The 17,645-nt window shown below is 41.1% G+C and overlaps 2 protein-coding genes across 2 annotated transcripts; both read right to left on the bottom strand.

The window, feature by feature from the left end:
• Positions 1-5,403: 5,403 nt before the first annotated feature.
• LOC107479674 (uncharacterized) lies at positions 5,404-6,141 on the bottom strand. The gene has a single exon (XM_016099784.1). The coding sequence runs from the start codon at positions 6,139-6,141 to the stop codon at positions 5,404-5,406; it is 738 nt and encodes a 245-aa protein (XP_015955270.1).
• Positions 6,142-10,805: 4,664 nt separating this feature from the next.
• Positions 10,806-11,043, bottom strand: LOC107479677 (mitochondrial import receptor subunit TOM7-1-like). Its single transcript, XM_016099785.3, has one exon. The coding sequence runs from the start codon at positions 11,041-11,043 to the stop codon at positions 10,822-10,824; it is 222 nt and encodes a 73-aa protein (XP_015955271.1). The 3' UTR covers positions 10,806-10,821.
• Between the last annotated feature and the right edge of the window lie 6,602 nt (positions 11,044-17,645).

Here is a 17,645-nt window from a genome sequence, read left to right as displayed (position 1 = left end):
CGTCGTCTCCGTCTACTCCTGTTTCGAATCCGGCTGTGGATTCTCAGGCTGCTTCTCAGGGGGTGGTTTCTTCGGGGGCGCCTACTGGTGCTCAGGCTCCTCCCGATCCTACGAGCTCACCTGAGGTCGTCGTGGTGATGGCTGCTGAGGCTTCTCGGAAGAGGAGTAGACCTGAGGAGCCGGGCAGCGAGACCTTTGAGGAGGAGGGTTTGGTACCTAGTGTGATGGACCGACGTTTCGATGCCACAGGGTTTATTGATCAGCACTTGATGCCTGGAACGGAGTCATTTTTTGATGGCTGTGATGTCTCGTTCCAGGAAAAGTTGGTTTATCATGCCCTTCTTCGCTCTGCCGTAGTTGTTTGGAAGGCCGAGCCCGTGATGGCTCAAGTTGGTTTGTTGGAAAAGAAGCTTCGGCAGTCTCAAGCTGAGGTGGCTAAGCTGAAGGAGGAGCTTGAGGCTGCCCATGTTGTGAAGGAAAGGGCGGTGAAGTCTTCCGAGGAGGCTGGGGCGGAGATTCTCTGACTTGCCGGTGTTGAGACTTCGCTTCTTTCTCAATTGGCAGAGGAGCGGCAGCGTGCTTCGGATGCGGGCTCTCAAGCTGCCGTGCTTCTTGCTGAGTCGGAAGCTCTGAAGGCCGAGGTTGATGCTTTGAAAAAGGAGAAGACGGGGCTGTTGGCTGACGCTAAGGATGCTATCGCTGCTACCGAGGAGACGATGAAGGCACAGTTTCTGGTGCTGGCTCCTGGCGTGGACGTGTCCGTGATGGGAGCGTTTAAGGTTGTTCGTGATGGTCGGATTATCGACCTTGAGTAGCTTTTTAATCTCTGTAATTAGTATTTTGAACTTTGCTTGTTTCTGAATATTTCGAATGGCTAAGGGCCGTAACTTCGTTTTAATGGTATTTTCGGCCGTCGGGGCCTTTGTATGATCCGTATTGTGGTGTTTTTGGCCGTTTGGGCCTTCTTGTGTATTCTGAGCTATTCCATTTGTTTTCTCGTTTTCCTCAACCGTCGTCTGGTCGGTTTTTATGGATATCCGCGTGTTCGGCCTGGGGGGTGATCAGTCCTCCAGTGGTGGTCGTGTCTTTTGTTCCGTATTTGGGACGTGTCGAGAAGTGGAAATAACTTGTAATGAAAATTTAATTTGAATGGTTGGGCCTCGTTAAAACCCTCCGTTAACGGCAGCAAAGAGTACCCGAGATTAAAAGACGAAAGTAAAAATAAAAGGGTAAAAATGGAAAGAAAAATAAAGGGCGACCTATTTAATTTTGGTTTAAGTATAGTATCTTTGCAAGTTGGCCACGTTCCAAGTCCTTGGGACTTCGTTGCCGTTGAGTCGTTCGAGTTTATACGCTCCTTTTACGATTACGGCCTTGATTCTGTATGGTCCTTCCCAGTTGGGGGTGAGTTTTCCTTCCCCTGGGGTCGAAGGACCGATATCGTTTCGTTGTAGGACTAGGTCGTCGGCCGCGAACTCCCGTCGGATAACACCGTGATTGTATCTTAGGCTGATTCTTTGTTTGAGCGCTAACTCTTTGATGTGAGCTATGCTTCTCTCTTCGTCAATAAGATCTCGTTCTGCTTCCTCGTCGTTACTTCCGACTGTTTTCCTGGGGCTGGGGTCCCCGATTTCCACTGGGATGACTGCTTCTACGCCGTATGTTAATCGGAAAGGAGTTTCCCCCGTGCTCGTTTGGGGTGTTGTTCGGTACGACCATAGAACTGACCTTAACTCGTCTGCCCATAGTCCTTTGGCTTCGTTGAGCCGTTTCTTGAGTCCTTTAACGATTATTTTGTTTGCGGATTCCACCTGTCCGTTTGTTTGGGGGTGTTCTATCGAGCTGAAGCGATGGGATATGTGTAATCCTTCTAGGAATTCTCTGAATTTTTTGTCGGTAAACTGGGTTCCGTTGTCTGAGATGATGACCTGGGGGATTCCGAATCGGGTGATGATCTGTCGCCAAACGAATTTCCGACACTGGGTCGCCGTTATGGAGGCCAGAGGTTCGGCCTCGATCCATTTGGTGTAGTAGTCTATGGCGACAACGAGATATCTCAGTTGGCCGGGCGCTGCGGGGAAGGGTCCGACGAGATCGATTCCCCAACTGCCGAACGGCCGTTCTGCCGATATGGTGCTGAGTTGGTGTGGGGCGGCTTGGTGGATATTGGCGTGTCTTTGGCATTTGTCACAGCTTTTTGCCAATTGTATGGAATCTCGAATGATTGTGGGCCAGAAGTAGCCAGCCCTGATGATCTTTTGGGCTAGCGTTTTTCCTCCGATGTGGTGACCGCAGTAGCCTTCGTGGATCTCGCGGAGTATGTACTCCGTGTCCCCGGGTTCGATACATTTGAGTAGGGGTTGCGAGAATCCATGTTTGTATAGTTGTCCTGCTATGATGGTGTAGTTGGCGGCTTCCCTTTTTATTCGCCTTCCCTCTTTTGGGTCTGGCGGTAAGGTTCCGTCGAGGAGGTACTGTAGGATAGGGTATGTCCAGGACTCCCGGTTTGAGGATGCTAGATGTGCGTTGATTATCGTTGATACAGAAGGCGACCTAACGACCTCCTGAATTAGCGATTTGTTACCGTGTCCTGATTTTGTACTCGCTAGTTTAGAAAGTAGGTCCGCCCTGGCGTTTCGTTCCCTGGGGACGTGTTGTATGGTAATGCTTTCAAATCCTTCTTTCAATTCGTTTACCTTGTTGAGGTATTGTTGGAGCAGGGGATCTCGTGCCTGGTAGCTTCCGTTGATTTGGGAACTGACTACCTGGGAATCGGTATTTACTTCAAGGACCTTCGCACTGACTTCCCGGGCTAGGGTCAGGCCTGCTAAGAGGGCCTTGTATTCTGCTTGGTTATTTGATACTGGAAATTCGTATCGTCTGATTGTTCAATTGTGATCCCGTTTTGGTTTTCGAGTATAATTCCGGCACCTCCGTGAGTGGAGTTTGATGAGCCGTCGACGTGTAGTTTCCATGGTTCGGGGGTGAGCTTAACCGGAGTCATTTCAGCGATGAAATCGGTCAAGACCTACGCTTTGATGGCGTTTCGGGGTTCAAACCTGATCTGGAATTGGGATAACTCGATGGACCATGCTAGCATTCTTCCTGCTAGGTCGGGCTTCTGTAATACCTGTTTGACCGCTTGGTCGGTTCGGACTGTTATGGGGTGAGCTTGGAAGTATTGTCGCAGGCGACGGGAAGCCGAGAGGAGTGCGAAAGCTAGTTTTTCTAAGCGTGAATAGCGAGTTTCTGCATCTTGTAGGACTTTGCTTATGAAGTATATGGGTTTTTGCTCCTTTTTCTCATTTTCCCGGATGAGTGCTGCTGCGAGTGCTTCTTCCGTTATTGAGAGGTACAGGTAAAGTGTTTCCCTGTTTGGGGTTTGGTGAGGATCCGTGGTTCTGCTAGAACCCTCTTGAAGTGTTGGAACGCTTCTTCGCACTCCGTCTCCCATTTAAAAGGGGTTCCTTTTTTCATTAGTTTGAAGAAAGGGATTGCTTTTTGGGCCGATGCTCCGAGAAACCGGGATAGCGCGGTCAGTCGGCCGGTAAGCTTTTGGATGTCTTTGAGGTTTTCGGGGCTTGTCATCTCGAGTACGGCACGACATTTCTCCGGGTTTGCTTCAACTCCGCGTTGCGTAATCATGAAGCCGAGGAACTTTTCTGCTTCCATTCCGAAGGCGCATTTTGCCGGGTTGAGCCGCATTTGGTGTTTTCGTAGGGTGTTCATTATTACCTTGAGGTCGTCGGTTAGTTGCTCACAGGATTCGGTCTTGGCGAGCATATCGTCTATGTAGACTTCTACTTTGTTTCCGGACAGGTCTCGAAATATCTTGTTAACAAGTCTTTGATAGGTGGCTCCGGCGTTTTTTAAGCCGAAGGGCATTACTGTGTAGCAGTAGGTTCCGTCCGGGGTGATAAATGCTGTTTTTCTTCGTCCGGTCGGTGCATCGGGATCTGGTTGTAGCCGGAATATGCGTCCATGAAGCTGAGGTATCGGTGGCCGGATGCTGCGTCTACTAGCCCGTCGATGTTTGGTAGGGTTCGGGCAGGCTTTGTTGAGGTATGTGTAGTCGACGCACATTCGCCATTTTCCGTTAGATTTTCTTACTAGTACGACGTTGGCTAGCCAGGTTGTGTAGGGGAGTTCCCGGATGAAGTTGGCTTCGAGTAGGGCTTTAACTTGATTTTTGACTTCGGCGGCTCGGTCTGGTGACATTTTCCGTCTTCTTTGTGCTACTGGCTTAGCTTGGGGGTCCACGGCTAGATGGTGAGACATTAGGTCGGGGTTTATTCCCGGCATATCGGCTGGTGTAAATGCGAACAGGTCTCTGTTCTGTTTTAAGAGTTGGGAGAGTTCTTCTTTAAGATCGTATGGGAGGTTTCTGTTAATGAAGGTGTATTCCTCTTTGGTTGGCCCTATTTGTCGCTTTTCCATGTCTCCTTCTGGTTCCGGCCTAGGTTGGCCGTCTAGTCGTGCGTCTAGGTCGGCAAGGAATATTCCGGCCACGTCCCGGGATTTTTTCCTTAGGGCTAGGCTATTGTTGTCGCATTCGGCTGCGATTTCTCGGTCTCCGTGAATGGTTCCGACAGAACCGTCGTCGGTTCTGAACTTCATGAGGAGGTATTTGGTAAAGATGACTGCAGAGAAGTCGTTGATCGTTTTCCTCCCGAGAATGACGTTATAGGCTGTGGAGTCTTTTAGGACTACGAATTCAGATAGGATTGTCTTTCTCTGATTGCTTGTTCCTATGGTGATGGGGAGGGTAATCGAGCCATCTGGTTTTAGAAAGTTGTCTCCGAGGCCCGTGACGCCGTGGCGGTGTGTTTGGAGGTTGTCGTTGCGGAGCCCGAGTTTGTCGAAGGCTCCTCAGAAGAGGATATTGGAGTCTGCGCCGGTGTCTACCAGTATTCTTCTTACTAGTCCTGTTCCGATTCGGGCTGAGATGACGAAGGGGGCATCTTCGGCCGAGGTGCCGTGTTGGCAGTCCTCCGGTAGGAAAGTTATCGTGTTGTCAGCCGTGGCGACTGGGTCTTGGTTTCTGACGGCCATTATCTTGAGGTCGTTTTTCATTGTTAGTTTTGATTTGCTTGATACGTCCTTGCTTGTGATGACGTTTACTATGATGGGCGGGTCTTCTTCCGGGCTTTCCCTGGGGGGTAACTTTTGAGTTCTCGGGTTACGCCCTTCTCTTTCTGGCGACTTGTCTTTGTCGGCGCGCCTTGGTTCTCTGATGATTTTGGCGAATTCCGGGAGTTTGCCGTCTCATATGGCCTGTTCAAGAGCGTCTTTAAGGTCAAAATAATCTTGTGTTTTGTGGCCGTAGCCTCGGTGGTAGTCACAGTAGAGGGTTTTGTTGCCTCCTGTCCTTTCCTTGAGTGGTCGGGCTCTGGGAATGACGCCTCAATCTGCTATTTGGTAGTATATCTCCGTAATTGGTGCTGTTAGGGGCGTGTAATTAGAGAATTTTTCTATTCTCGGTGGCCGGTTGGCCGGCCTGGGGTGGTCCCGTTGGTTATCTTTGGGTGGTGGGTTATGATGGGGAGCCGAGTTGCCGTGTTGGGTAGCGGCGTGCTGCCGTTTGTTGGCAGCGACGACCTGGCTGACTTCCTCATCGTTGATGTAGTCCTTGGCGACGTTCTGAATTTCGTGCATGGTCCATACTGGTTTAGTAGTGAGGTGCTTGCGAAAATCTTCATTCATGAGCCCGTTAGTTAGGCAGAGGCTTGCAACGGAGTCCGTGAGTCCGTCGACCGTCAGGCATTCATCGTTGAAGCGGTCGAGGTATTTCCTTGTGGATTCTTCTTGCTTCTGTGTGACCCCTAAGAAGCTGATGGGGTGTTTGGCCTTGGTGATTCTGGTTGTGAATTGGGCCATGAATTTTCGTGCTATGTCGTGGAAGCTGGCTATGGATCCGTTTAGGAGGGCGTTGAACCATTTGATCGCTGGTCCGGCAAGGGTTACCGGGAAGGCTCTGCATCGGACTGCATCGGATGCTCCTTCTAAGTTCATTCTGGCCTCGAAGGCCATTAGATGTTCTTGAGGGTCCTTAGTTCCATCATACTTCATGTCGGTGGGTTTGTCGAAACCTTTGGGGAGTTTTGCTCTTAAGATTCTTTCTGTGAAGGGCGTGGCTCCCATTATGATGTGGTCGTTTCTCGTGCGTTTGGTGTTTCGCCGTCTCGGGTCTTCGTCCGAGTCGTGTTGATGACTTAGATCGTGGGACGCGCAGCGGTGGTGTTTCTTGTTGTATCGCCGTTCTGGCGATTTCTCGTGTCGATGGTTACGTGAGGTACTGCGGCCGTCTCTCCTATCGTGTTGTCGGGTTGGCGACCTTCCGCGGTGGGATCGTGGCCTGGAAGTTGCCTGGCTTCCGTGTTCGTTGGCGTATTTTCCTCTGTCGGTCAGTTTGCCTTCAAGTTCCTGGACTCGGAGGCAGAGATCCTAGATGATCTGTGCCGCTTTGTCCCTTTCTTTCTCGGGATGTTGTGGGTCCATGACTATGTGTTCGTTTGTGCGGTAGATGGTACTTGCTATCCTTGCTTGGTTCGTGACTTCCTGGTGTTCTGAGGCCGGACGACGTGGTTGGGAGTCGTCCTGGCTTGAAGGGTTTTCCTCCAGGATGCCCTCCATCCGGTTCGGCTGTCGCAGGTCCCCACAGACGGCGCCAATGTACAGAATGACTCTGGTACGGTTTAGAAGGAGGATCGGAAACCTGCAGGTTGAGGCGGATGTCGGACTGTCCAGGCGGAGCGGAGGGGAGGTACCTGCAAAGACACTCCGACGCTCAAGTCAGAATGGATCTAAGAGGTAGAAAGTGTGAGGGATGAATGATTACCTGGAGGGACTTGGGTCCCCTTATTTATAGGAGATGGGGATCGTCTTATCTTATCTTGTTTGGTTAAGATAAGGGAGGTGTTTGAATTTGAAAGTTGGTTAAGAGCTCCATAAGGCCGGTTTTGGGCCTTTCGGAGGGGGGAGACGGGTTGGTCCGAGGAGCCGGGTTCGGGTCTGGTCTCGGGTCCGGGATCCGTGAACTGGATCCGTAACAGCAACAAATGTGGGGAGATAGCTCAATTGGGAGAGCTTCAGTTTGTGGAAAAATAAATTGGATTGTATGAATGTCTCTTTCAAGTCCTTTAACTACCAAACAGAAATTACAAAAACTGATATTAATGATATTTGGATCCTCAATCTAGACTATTCAACTCCTAATGCAGAAATCCTAGCTAAGTCCAATTATTTTCAACATATAAAAATGTATGAACAGGGTAAACCAAAGTGAGAAGAAAAAACACAATTGATTGAACGAACTTAAAGAAATTTCATCTGTTTTATCACTAAATATTCAGCATCTCCGCAAAGCTAACACCACCCAAAAAGGACACATTCTTGTTGTTGCGGGACTTGGACACTAGGGAGAGGTAAGGTGGTGAAGTTGGGATCCCCAATTTCTCTCAGCTTCATTCAATCCAATTATCATTCATTGAATTTGAACCAAATATTAGCAACAAAGTTATACATAGTTCATGCTTTAATAAAAAGAATAATAAGCCAATGCTATGATAACTAGCATAACTTTTGGAGTTAAATTAATGAAAAAATTTATAGGGATTAAAATCAAAATCCATTATATTTACAAAAACTACAAATTTATTTAAATTAATAGAAATATAGTACTAAAAAGTTAAAAAAAATATATTACAAAATGGGAACTTTTTATTTTAATAAATAAATTAATTATAATAATTACTGAAATAAATAATTTAAAAAATATTTACCGAAATAAATATCTCTCCCTTATCTCGTTTACATTATAAACAAAATATATGTAGTTTTTCAATTTTCATGTAATAAACGAGATATATGTATTTGTAAATAATTAAATATAATTTTTAAAAATAATAAAAAATATTAATAATTTAAATTGGACCAAACTCTTAAAAATAAAATATTTCAAATAATAAGAAAGATAAACCGTCCATTTTAAATAATAAAGAAGATGGACGGTCCAAATAAGCATGTTAACACATTTACTTTGAAACACATTAGTGAACGGTTAAACTGACCATTATTAACACGGTTACCTTTCTTTGGATCGAATAGGATGGACTCTTATTCATTAATGGGAATCATTCAACCAATCAATCCATTTCCATTGAGTTCTTTCTAACATAAAGTTATTTAAATTATATTTCAAATTTTTATGTACTCCATGCAACAAACAAAATTTTCACGTACTCTCGTACAATAAATAAAATTTAAATTTTTTATATAAATCCTAATAAAAATCCGTCAATAGATGGAAGTAAGTGAAAGGAAGAATGTAAATACGTTAACGCGTTTATTTTAAATGGACAATTTATCTTATCTATTATTTAAAATGGACTAATTATCTTTTCTATTATTTAAAATAGTCCATCTTTCTTATTATTTGAAACTTTCTATTTTTAAAAGTTTAACAGTATAAACGAGATATATAAAAATTGAAAAATTACATATATCTAGTTTATACTGTAAACGAGATATGTACAAAATTATCTCATTTATAGTGTAAACGAAATAAGAGATAGGTATTTATTTTGGTAAATAATTTTTAAATTATTTATTTCTATAATTATTATAATTAATTTATTTATTAAAATAAAAAATCTGCAAAATGGTTATTAAATAAAATTGTTGGTTAAAAAAATAAAATTATATATTTTTAATGCATTGAATGTATATATGGATTTTTTTAAAATTATATTTTCTATCAACCCACTCTACTTATTTTATTTATATTTCACCGTTCACACATCAACTTTTATGAATTTAGTGTATGACATCGACTCCTATGTTATGTCATTTATATGTTTTTTGGGAGTCATCCCATCATCAATCATCAATTTCTTACTTTCATAGAGGGAAAAACATTGAAAAAATACCGAAATAAAAAATAATTTTGACGGAAAAATATCTCTGTTATCTTTAAAAGTATTTGAAATATATATATTTTAAAAAAATGATCAGATAACTATTACAAATTATAGAGACTATTAAAATAACGATTAAATTAGAAAAAACAAATTAATATTATATGTGTAAACTCTAAAATGACGTGTATTTTTAGATAAAAATACTGTTTTAATCTTAAAAAATAGTTATTATAAGTTGAGAAGAGAATATAATATTTGAGACAGACACATGTTTAATGATTTATAATATTCATAACTTGATGATATAATATGATTATCTTTTCCAAAGTTATTATAAAAATGAACTACTGATTTGTAATATTTAAAAAATAAATATTATCATTTTTTTATTTGTAATGAACTCATGAACATTTTAAATGACTTACCAATAAAATCTGCAGCATTCTTGCCATTACTAAACCTCCCATTTGGTTTCTTTGTAGGATAATCAAGACCATAGTGAGGAAGAACAGATCTTTCAATAGAAAGAGTCAAGTAGTTATTGTTGCCAACATCAACAAGAGAGTCTCCAAACATATAAACAATTGGAGTCTTATTTTGAGTCTCTAAGAATTCCAACAAGTTCATGAAAATGAACAAAGAGGGGAAGAGGGAAAAGCTCCAACGCATAATAACACTTTTCCCCATTTTGGAATGTAATACCCTACTCACCAGCTTATTGGAATTGAGTTAGGTTTTTGTCTTAATTTATGGTATGTGAAGGATCAAAATGATTGTGATGACGATTAATGCGAGTTTTGTAAGGGATTATAAATTGTTAATGATGTTACTGATTAACAACGAAAAAGTAAGGTAGAACTACTGCTGGGTGGTGGCGGTATATAAGATTAGATTCATTTTTTTTTCATAGATAGATTTATCGGTATATTCAATATTCGTTGGTAGAAATGGTAATATATTCTATATTTTAGGATAATTTACTTAGATAAAATAATTAGAAGTTATATTTATGTACATGCAATAATTCTAAATTGATTACATTTTTGTCTTGTTACAAATTTATATAAATAGTAGAACTTCTACCACTTTTTACCATTTACATATAAACCGTGAAACTCTTATATTATTATAGTTTATGGAAAAATACGTATATACAATAATTTCATAGATTATGTGTATACATATCTTTTCCTAAACCATGATAAGACTTACACGATTTATGTATAAATGATAAAAAGTGGTAGAGGTTTCACGATTTATATAAATTTGTAATAAGACACACATGTAATTAATTTGGAATTGCTGTATTTGCGTTAATATAAATTCCAAGTGTTTTCTTTAGATAAATTACTCTATATTTTACAGTGTTTTGAAATCGAACCGGACCAACCGGTTCAACTGAATTAATCGTAAGATGCTAAAAATTAGACTGCTCATCAAACTGTTTTGTCATTGGTTCACTAATTTATTGGTCTAATCGGTCTAATCGGTGGTTCAACTGAAAAAATCGTTTTAGAATAAAATAATAAAAAAAATTATAAAGGACCAAAGATGAGGGTACTCCAAGAATTCTTATTAGATGCAACAACATTTAACATTATCATATATTCTCATACATACAAATACAAAGCCTTAACTCAGAATAACCACAGCAAGTGACTTGGAAAGAAAATGTAAACACCGAACAATCACAAGCATACATAACATGTGAATATTATTATAGCAAACATAATAACAAAATAGCTTTTCTAATGCGTCTCTGAAAATATCTCAAATAAAAAAAGTTACAGAATCTGATCCACTTGATTCAGAAAGTTACATATATTAGAAAAATTAAGAATCATCTAAAAGAAAAAGAAGAACAAGACCTGGTTGATTCAATTCAATTCGTTGAGATGAAGAATCAAATAGGGCTGAGAAGCTGAGAGAGTTGGGGTTTTGGTTCGGAGTTCATGTCGATGATTATGACGAGGGTGATGAATCCATAGTGGGTGATAATCTTGGCCTTCCTCATCGCCCATGTCGACCACTCCTTCACGCTCTCGCTTAAGGAACGATCCTCCGATCCATTTGAACCCTTCGAGCTCTTTCCTTTCGCCTTCAGAGATACACCCCTTAACGCCATTGACACTAAACAGTGCCACTAACCTTTCATTGACAGCAGGACAATGACGGCGAGATGAAGAAGACACGATGGTGCAGTAGTTGGAAGCCTCAAACTGTGAAGTCACCAGGGAGATGGACGACGTGCCGAGCTAGAAGAGAAGGTCTGGCCGTTGGGTTTGGGACAGGAGAAGGAGGAGCCCACAAAGACGTCGATAACCGCGGACGGTGGCGGCAGTTCTGTTGACGAAGCTGGATTTTTGGTTTGGGACTTTGGAGAACCTTAGGGCTTGCTGGTGAGTGTGTTTCGAAGGAAGGGTGTTGGGGGGTGGGTTAACCGGGTGAGGGATTCACGTGGGGTGGGGGATTTCTTTTAATAATGCAAACAACGCCGTTTCATAAGAACCAGTTGGTTCCTACTTTCCAGTCTGATCCAACCAGCCGATTCAACAATTTTTAGCAGTTTGGGAATTGGTGGTTTTAGGAGGAGGACTGGACATTTTTCCATGCTGGTTTTCAGTTGAACCTATTTGACTGACTAGTTCAGTCTGCATTTCAGAACATTGGCTAATCGAAAACAGGTCCCCTAGCCGGTCCAGTTGACGCAGAAAACTGTCTGACAAAAAACCAACAAAAAATTGGTTGAACTGACGATAAACCGGCTAACCAATAGAACCGGCCGATTTTTTAATGGTTTTCAGAATTATAATCTATTTATTAATATATAATAAGAGGGTAGTTGTTGGTTTGTTGACTTACAAGTGTATAGGTTTGTTGAATGACAAATGGCGCTTTGTATAATCGACAAGTGGCACAAGTAAATAATAACCAAAAATCAATTTTCTCTTTTCTTGACCTTTGGTCCTTTGTTGTGTCTAGATCACACACTAACTTGACCACCGTTTTATCCATCGTATATAGCTACAAACCAAATTTTAGTGAGAATTCAAATTTCAAATCTAGGATTTATTTATCTTCGAAGCCTGTCCATTTTCTCTCCTCTCACACGTTCTCCTTGCAACCCACTTTCCCACCGTTACAGTAAAGAAGAAACCACGCCGGTGAAGGGAAGCACGATGGATGAATCAGAAGAGGGAGACAACGGAGGCGACGGCCATAGTGAGAGAGGTTGTCGTCGCCACTGAATCAATTGAAGAGAGAAAATAGAACAGTTAGGGAGAAAGGAGAGTACACCGAGAGAGAAAGGAAGAGGAAGGAGGTGATGACAGTGATGGAGGCCACCGCTGCTGCTAAATCCACCACCAAAGAAGAAAGTCATTTGAAAGAGGAGAGAGCAAAAAATTGGAAGAAGAAAGGTAGAGAGGAAGACCTGAAGCAAAGAACGTAGGAGAGGAAGAGCCTTTCAGCTATCATACACCGCCGCTTCACCGTCATCACCACCGGAAAGGACCATAGCCACTGTGCCCTTAACCTGGTCTTGCTTTGCCCCCCCTTATCTGTTCTATCTTCTGATCAAATAATAATGGTATATGGATAAATTTTAGTTTGTTCAAATCTGTATTGTATTATCCTAAATTATTTCTGGCAAAATACACTATTTTTGCCAACTAAATTTATTTGAAGCGTACTATTTTATATTTTCGTTTTGGTCTCTGGTCATTATGTTATTTGATCTATACTTATTTTGGTTTATATGTTCGGTATTTGATACTGACAGAGATGTTTATATCCCAAATTTCTCCTCTCTTGCAGATTCCATGATGCAAATGTCATGTCACTAGCATTTAGTGTTCTTGAGAAGCTTATTGAGCTTTTAGGGAGCAAAAGTAGCCTCATTGAAGTAGGTTCTAAACTTCACAGGGTATAGTACTACTATTCTTATTTTTCAGACCCATGCCATGTTAGATTTGGGTTATCTGTAGGGGTTTAATTTAAAGTGAGATTTTATCTAGGACAAAGTCATAAATTTGGTTACGGTACATTTCATATAGAGGGTTGAAACTGAACTCTTATTATTTATGCTATTGAATAATTATATGTTAGACCAATCTTTGGTTAATCTCCAGTTGAATATATTTTGAACTTTGATATGAACTTAATAGCTTGATCTTTTTGCTTAGCATACCATGTCTTTGGTGATTGGATTTAACACCTTTTTAGTTGAAATAGCATGCTCTTTTATTCATTTGTGTTCTATATGGAGTGGCGCACGAAATTGCAATCACACTTTTGCAATCCGAGAGTTACTTGATTTTCAGTACTGGGGAATATGTTGGAGTTTTGGAGATGCTTTGTCCTCTGACTTCAACTCTTTCTTGAGATCCTCTTCTCACACGCAGGTTCCTTCCATGGCAAGCTCTATGTAGGGTGTCACCGTTGTCAATGGCTACTTCCCATCCTCTCAGTGAAAATGGTCCAGATGCTCTGTCACAGCACGGCTAATCATCTGTCGGTTCTCAATCAGGTTGGAATAGAATCCAATGATTCTTTTGCGTCTGTCACTAACGCCCAGCCTTTAGGAGTTTGAAGCTCATCACAGTCATTCAATCCTGGAATCCTACTCGGAATACCACAGATAAGGTTAGACTTTCCGGATTCTCATGAATGCCGTCATCACTCCAGCTTATACCACGAAGATTTTGATTAAGGAATCTAAGAGATATTCATTCAATCTGATGTAGAACGGAGGTGGTTGTCAGACACACGTTCATGGGTTGAGGAAGGTGATGAGTGTCACGGATCATCACATTCTCCATAATTAAGCGCAAATGAACATCTTAGATAAGAACACGCATATGTGAATGGAAAAATATAAGTAATTGCATTAATTCATCAAGACGCTGCAGAGCTCCTCACCCCCAACAATGGAGTTTAGAGACTCATGCCGTCAAAGAGTATGTAGTTCAGATCTGAAAATGTCATGAGGTACAAAATAAGTCTCTAAAAGTTGTTTAAATAGTAAACTAGTAACCTAAGTTTACAAAAAATGAGTAAACTAAGATAATTGGTACAGAAATCCAGTTCTGGGGCCCACTTGGTGTGTGCTGGGGCTAAAACTTAAGCCTCTCACGTGTTTGGGCTGTTTCTGGAGTTGAACGCCAGGTTGTAACGTGTTTTGGGCGTTGAACTCCAACTTGTAACCTGTTTCTGGCGCTGGACGCCAGACTGCAACATGGAACTGACGTTGAACGCCAGTTTACGTCATCTATCTTTGCGCAAAGTCTGGACTATTATATATTGTTGGAAAGCCCTGGATGTCTACTTTCCAACCCAATTGAGAGCGCATCAAATGGACTCTTGTAGCTCCAAAAAATCCATTCCGAGTGCAGGGAGGTCAGGATCCAACAGCATCAGCAGTCCTTTTTCAGCCTAACTCAGATTTTTGCTCAGCTCCCTCAATTTCAGCCAGAAAATACCTGAAATCACAGAAAAATACACAAACTCATAGTAAAGTCCAGAAATATAATTTTTTCCTAAAAACTAATAAAATTCTATTAAAAACTAATTAAAACATACTAAAATCTACATGAAATTACCCCCCCAAAAAGCGTATAAAATATCCGCTCATCACAACACCAAACTTAAACTGTTGCATGTCCCCAAGCAACTAGAAGAATAAAATAGGATAAAAAGAAGTTAAGAAGCAATAATATCTCAGAGTTTCAAGTGAGGCTCAGGTTTTAGTTAGATGAGCGGGGCTAGTAGCTTTTTGTTTCTGAACAGTTTTGGCATCTCACTTTATCCTTTGAAATTCAGAATGATTGGCATCCATAAGAACTCAGGATTCCGATAGTATTATTGATTTTCCTAGTGTAGTATGTTGATTCTTGAACATAGTTACTTTATGAGTCTTGGTCGTGGCCCTAAGCACTTTGTTTTCCAGTATTACCACCGGATACATAAATGCCACAGACACATAATTGGGTGAACCTGTTCAGATTGTGACTTAATTTTGCTAAAGTCCCCAATTGGAGGTGTCCAGAGCTCTTAAGCACACTCTTTTGCCTTGGATCACGACTTTAACCACTCAGTCTCAAGCTTTTCACTTGGACCTGCATGCCACAAGCACATGGTTAGGGACAGCTTGATTTAGCCGCTTAGGCCTGGAATTACTTCCTTGGGCCCTCCTATCCACTGATGCTTATAGCCTTGGATCCTTTTCACCCTTGCCTTTTGGTTTTAAGGGCTATTAGCTTTTTTCTTTTTCTTGATCCAATGATTCCTTATAAATTTTTTTTTCACTGCTTTTTCTTGCTTCAAGAATCAAATTCATGATTTTTTAGATCATCAATAATGTTTTTCGTGTTCCTCATTCTTTCAGGAGCCAATATTCGTAATATTTAAGATACAAATTATGCACTGTTCAAGCATTTATTCAGAGAACAAAAAGTATTGCCACCACATATAATTAATTATAATTTTTATTATTAAGAACTCGAAAAATATAAATTACTTCTTTTTTCTAATTATCTACTATTTTATTCATGTTTGACGATGATGAGAAAAATAAATTATAACTTAATTGGAAATAAAATCAGAATAGATATGCTAATTACTACTACTACTGTATAACTTCTAAGGTAAATTCCTATAATAACACTATCACAGAGTTAAAGCTAAAATTAGAACTCAACAACCTATATTTTGGGAAGTAGGTGTTCCTCTTATCTGTGGGGTGCTTGGTCCTTCAAGGATTAATTTCTGGCGCTTCAGCTCCCTTAAGTCACGCCCTTGCTCTTCTTGTTCCCTAAGCAATTTGCAAAGCATGCTACTTTGATTGTCCTGTTCTTCCTTTATTTGGTTCATAACTTCTTGCAACTTGGAAACAGATGCCTCAAGATGTTCCCAATATTCGAATTGAAGAAGTTCTGGGAGAAGTATTCAAATTGAGGGATTTCTGGGAGGAATTTCTGTGCTCTCCTCTTGATGGGGTCATCCTGCAGCTGTTGTTTTTCCATTGATATTTTAGTGATTGGCTTCTTAACTGAGATATACTCAGTTATTCCCATCTTTACTTCGGCATCTCTGCAGAGCATAGAAATTAAGCTTAGATAGGCCAATTTGGCATCCTTGGAGTTCTTGTTTGCTATTTTGTAGAGTTCACACGAGATTAGTTGATGAACTTCTACTTCTCTTCCCAACATGATACAGTGAATCATTACTGCTCTTTTAACAGTAACTTCAGAACGGTTGCTGGTGGGCAATATAGAACGCCCAATAAAGTCCAGCCAGCCTCTAGCAACTAGTTTGAGATCTTCTCTCTTGAGTTAATTTGGGATGCCAGTGGTGCTGGTGGCCCACCTGGCTCCAGGGATGCAAATATCCTCTAGAATCTTGTCCAGGCCTTTGTTTACCCTCATCATTCTCCTATTAAAGGAGTCTGGGTCATCTTTCAGTTGAGGAAGCTTAAAGATCTCCCTGATTTTGTCAGGATGGATGTAAACAATCTTTCCTCTGACTAAGGTTCGATGGTCATAGAGGGCAGCTCCAATTATTCTTTGCCTGTCTGTCTGCCACAGATTAGCATAGAACTCCTGAACCATATTCCTTCCCACTTTTGTTTCAGGATTAGCTAGGATTTCCCAGTTCCTGTTTCGAATTTGTTCTTGGATCTCCGGATATTCATCTTCTTTAAGATCGAACTTGACTTCCGGGATCACTGATCTTAGACCCATTATTTTGTAGTAATAGTCTGAATGTTCTTTAGTCAAGAACTTTCCTTGATTCCAAAGTGGTTTTGGAATACTCTCTTTCTTGCCTCTTGGGGTGGGTTGTTTTCCTTTAGGGGCCATGATCAAAGTGAGTATGTTTTTGTGATCACGGATAAGCACACCAAACTTAGAGGTTTGCTTGCCCTCAAGCAAAAGAAAAGAAAGGAGATGGATAGGAGGAGAGCAAGTGTGGGATGGTGGATGATGAGAGGGGCGCTGAATGTGGAGATAAAGGGAGGGAGGGTGGGTTTCGAAAATAAGAAGAAAAGATAAGATAGAAGATATGATTTATAAAAGATAAATATGATAAGAAAAAGATATAATTAAAAATTGTTAATGATATTTGGAAAGGATAAATTTGAATTTTAATTTTAAAAGAAGATTTTTAAAAGATAATTGAGTTTTGAAAAACTTAAAAAAAAGTTGGATTGGATCGGAAAACAATTTGTCTTTATGGATTAAAATGCATTTAATATTTTTAAAAAAGGATTTTAGAAATTAAGGTTTTTAGAAATTAGGATTAAAATTTTTGGAATTGAAGGATGATATTTTGAAACATGTTTATGTAAGAAATCATGAATTGAAATATAAAAATTAGAAAATTTGTGAAGAAAAACGAATTTTACCTCCTCCCCACCATTCTGGCATTAAACGCCCAAACGCTGCATGTTTTGGGCGTTTAACGCCCAATTGCTGCTTCTCCTGGGTGTTCAACGCCCAGCTGTTGCTTCTTTTTGGCGTTGAACGCAGGAAGTCCTTTGTCACTGGGCGTTTTTCTGAACGCTCAGGATGCTGTCAATCTGGCGTTAAACGCCCAGAAGGTGCTTCTTTCTGGCGTTCAACGCTCAGAAGATGCACCTTTCTGGCGTTTAACGCCCAGATGGCTACCCTTACTGGCGTTGAACGCCTAGTGGGTGCTTCTTTTGGGCGTTCAACGCACAAAATTGTTTCC

The sequence above is a fragment of the Arachis duranensis genome, chromosome 3, assembly GCF_000817695.3.
Source record: "Arachis duranensis cultivar V14167 chromosome 3, aradu.V14167.gnm2.J7QH, whole genome shotgun sequence".
NCBI lineage: Eukaryota > Viridiplantae > Streptophyta > Magnoliopsida > Fabales > Fabaceae > Arachis > Arachis duranensis.
Note: the sequence above shows the minus strand (reverse complement) of the source record. Positions and strands in the feature narration are given on the sequence as shown.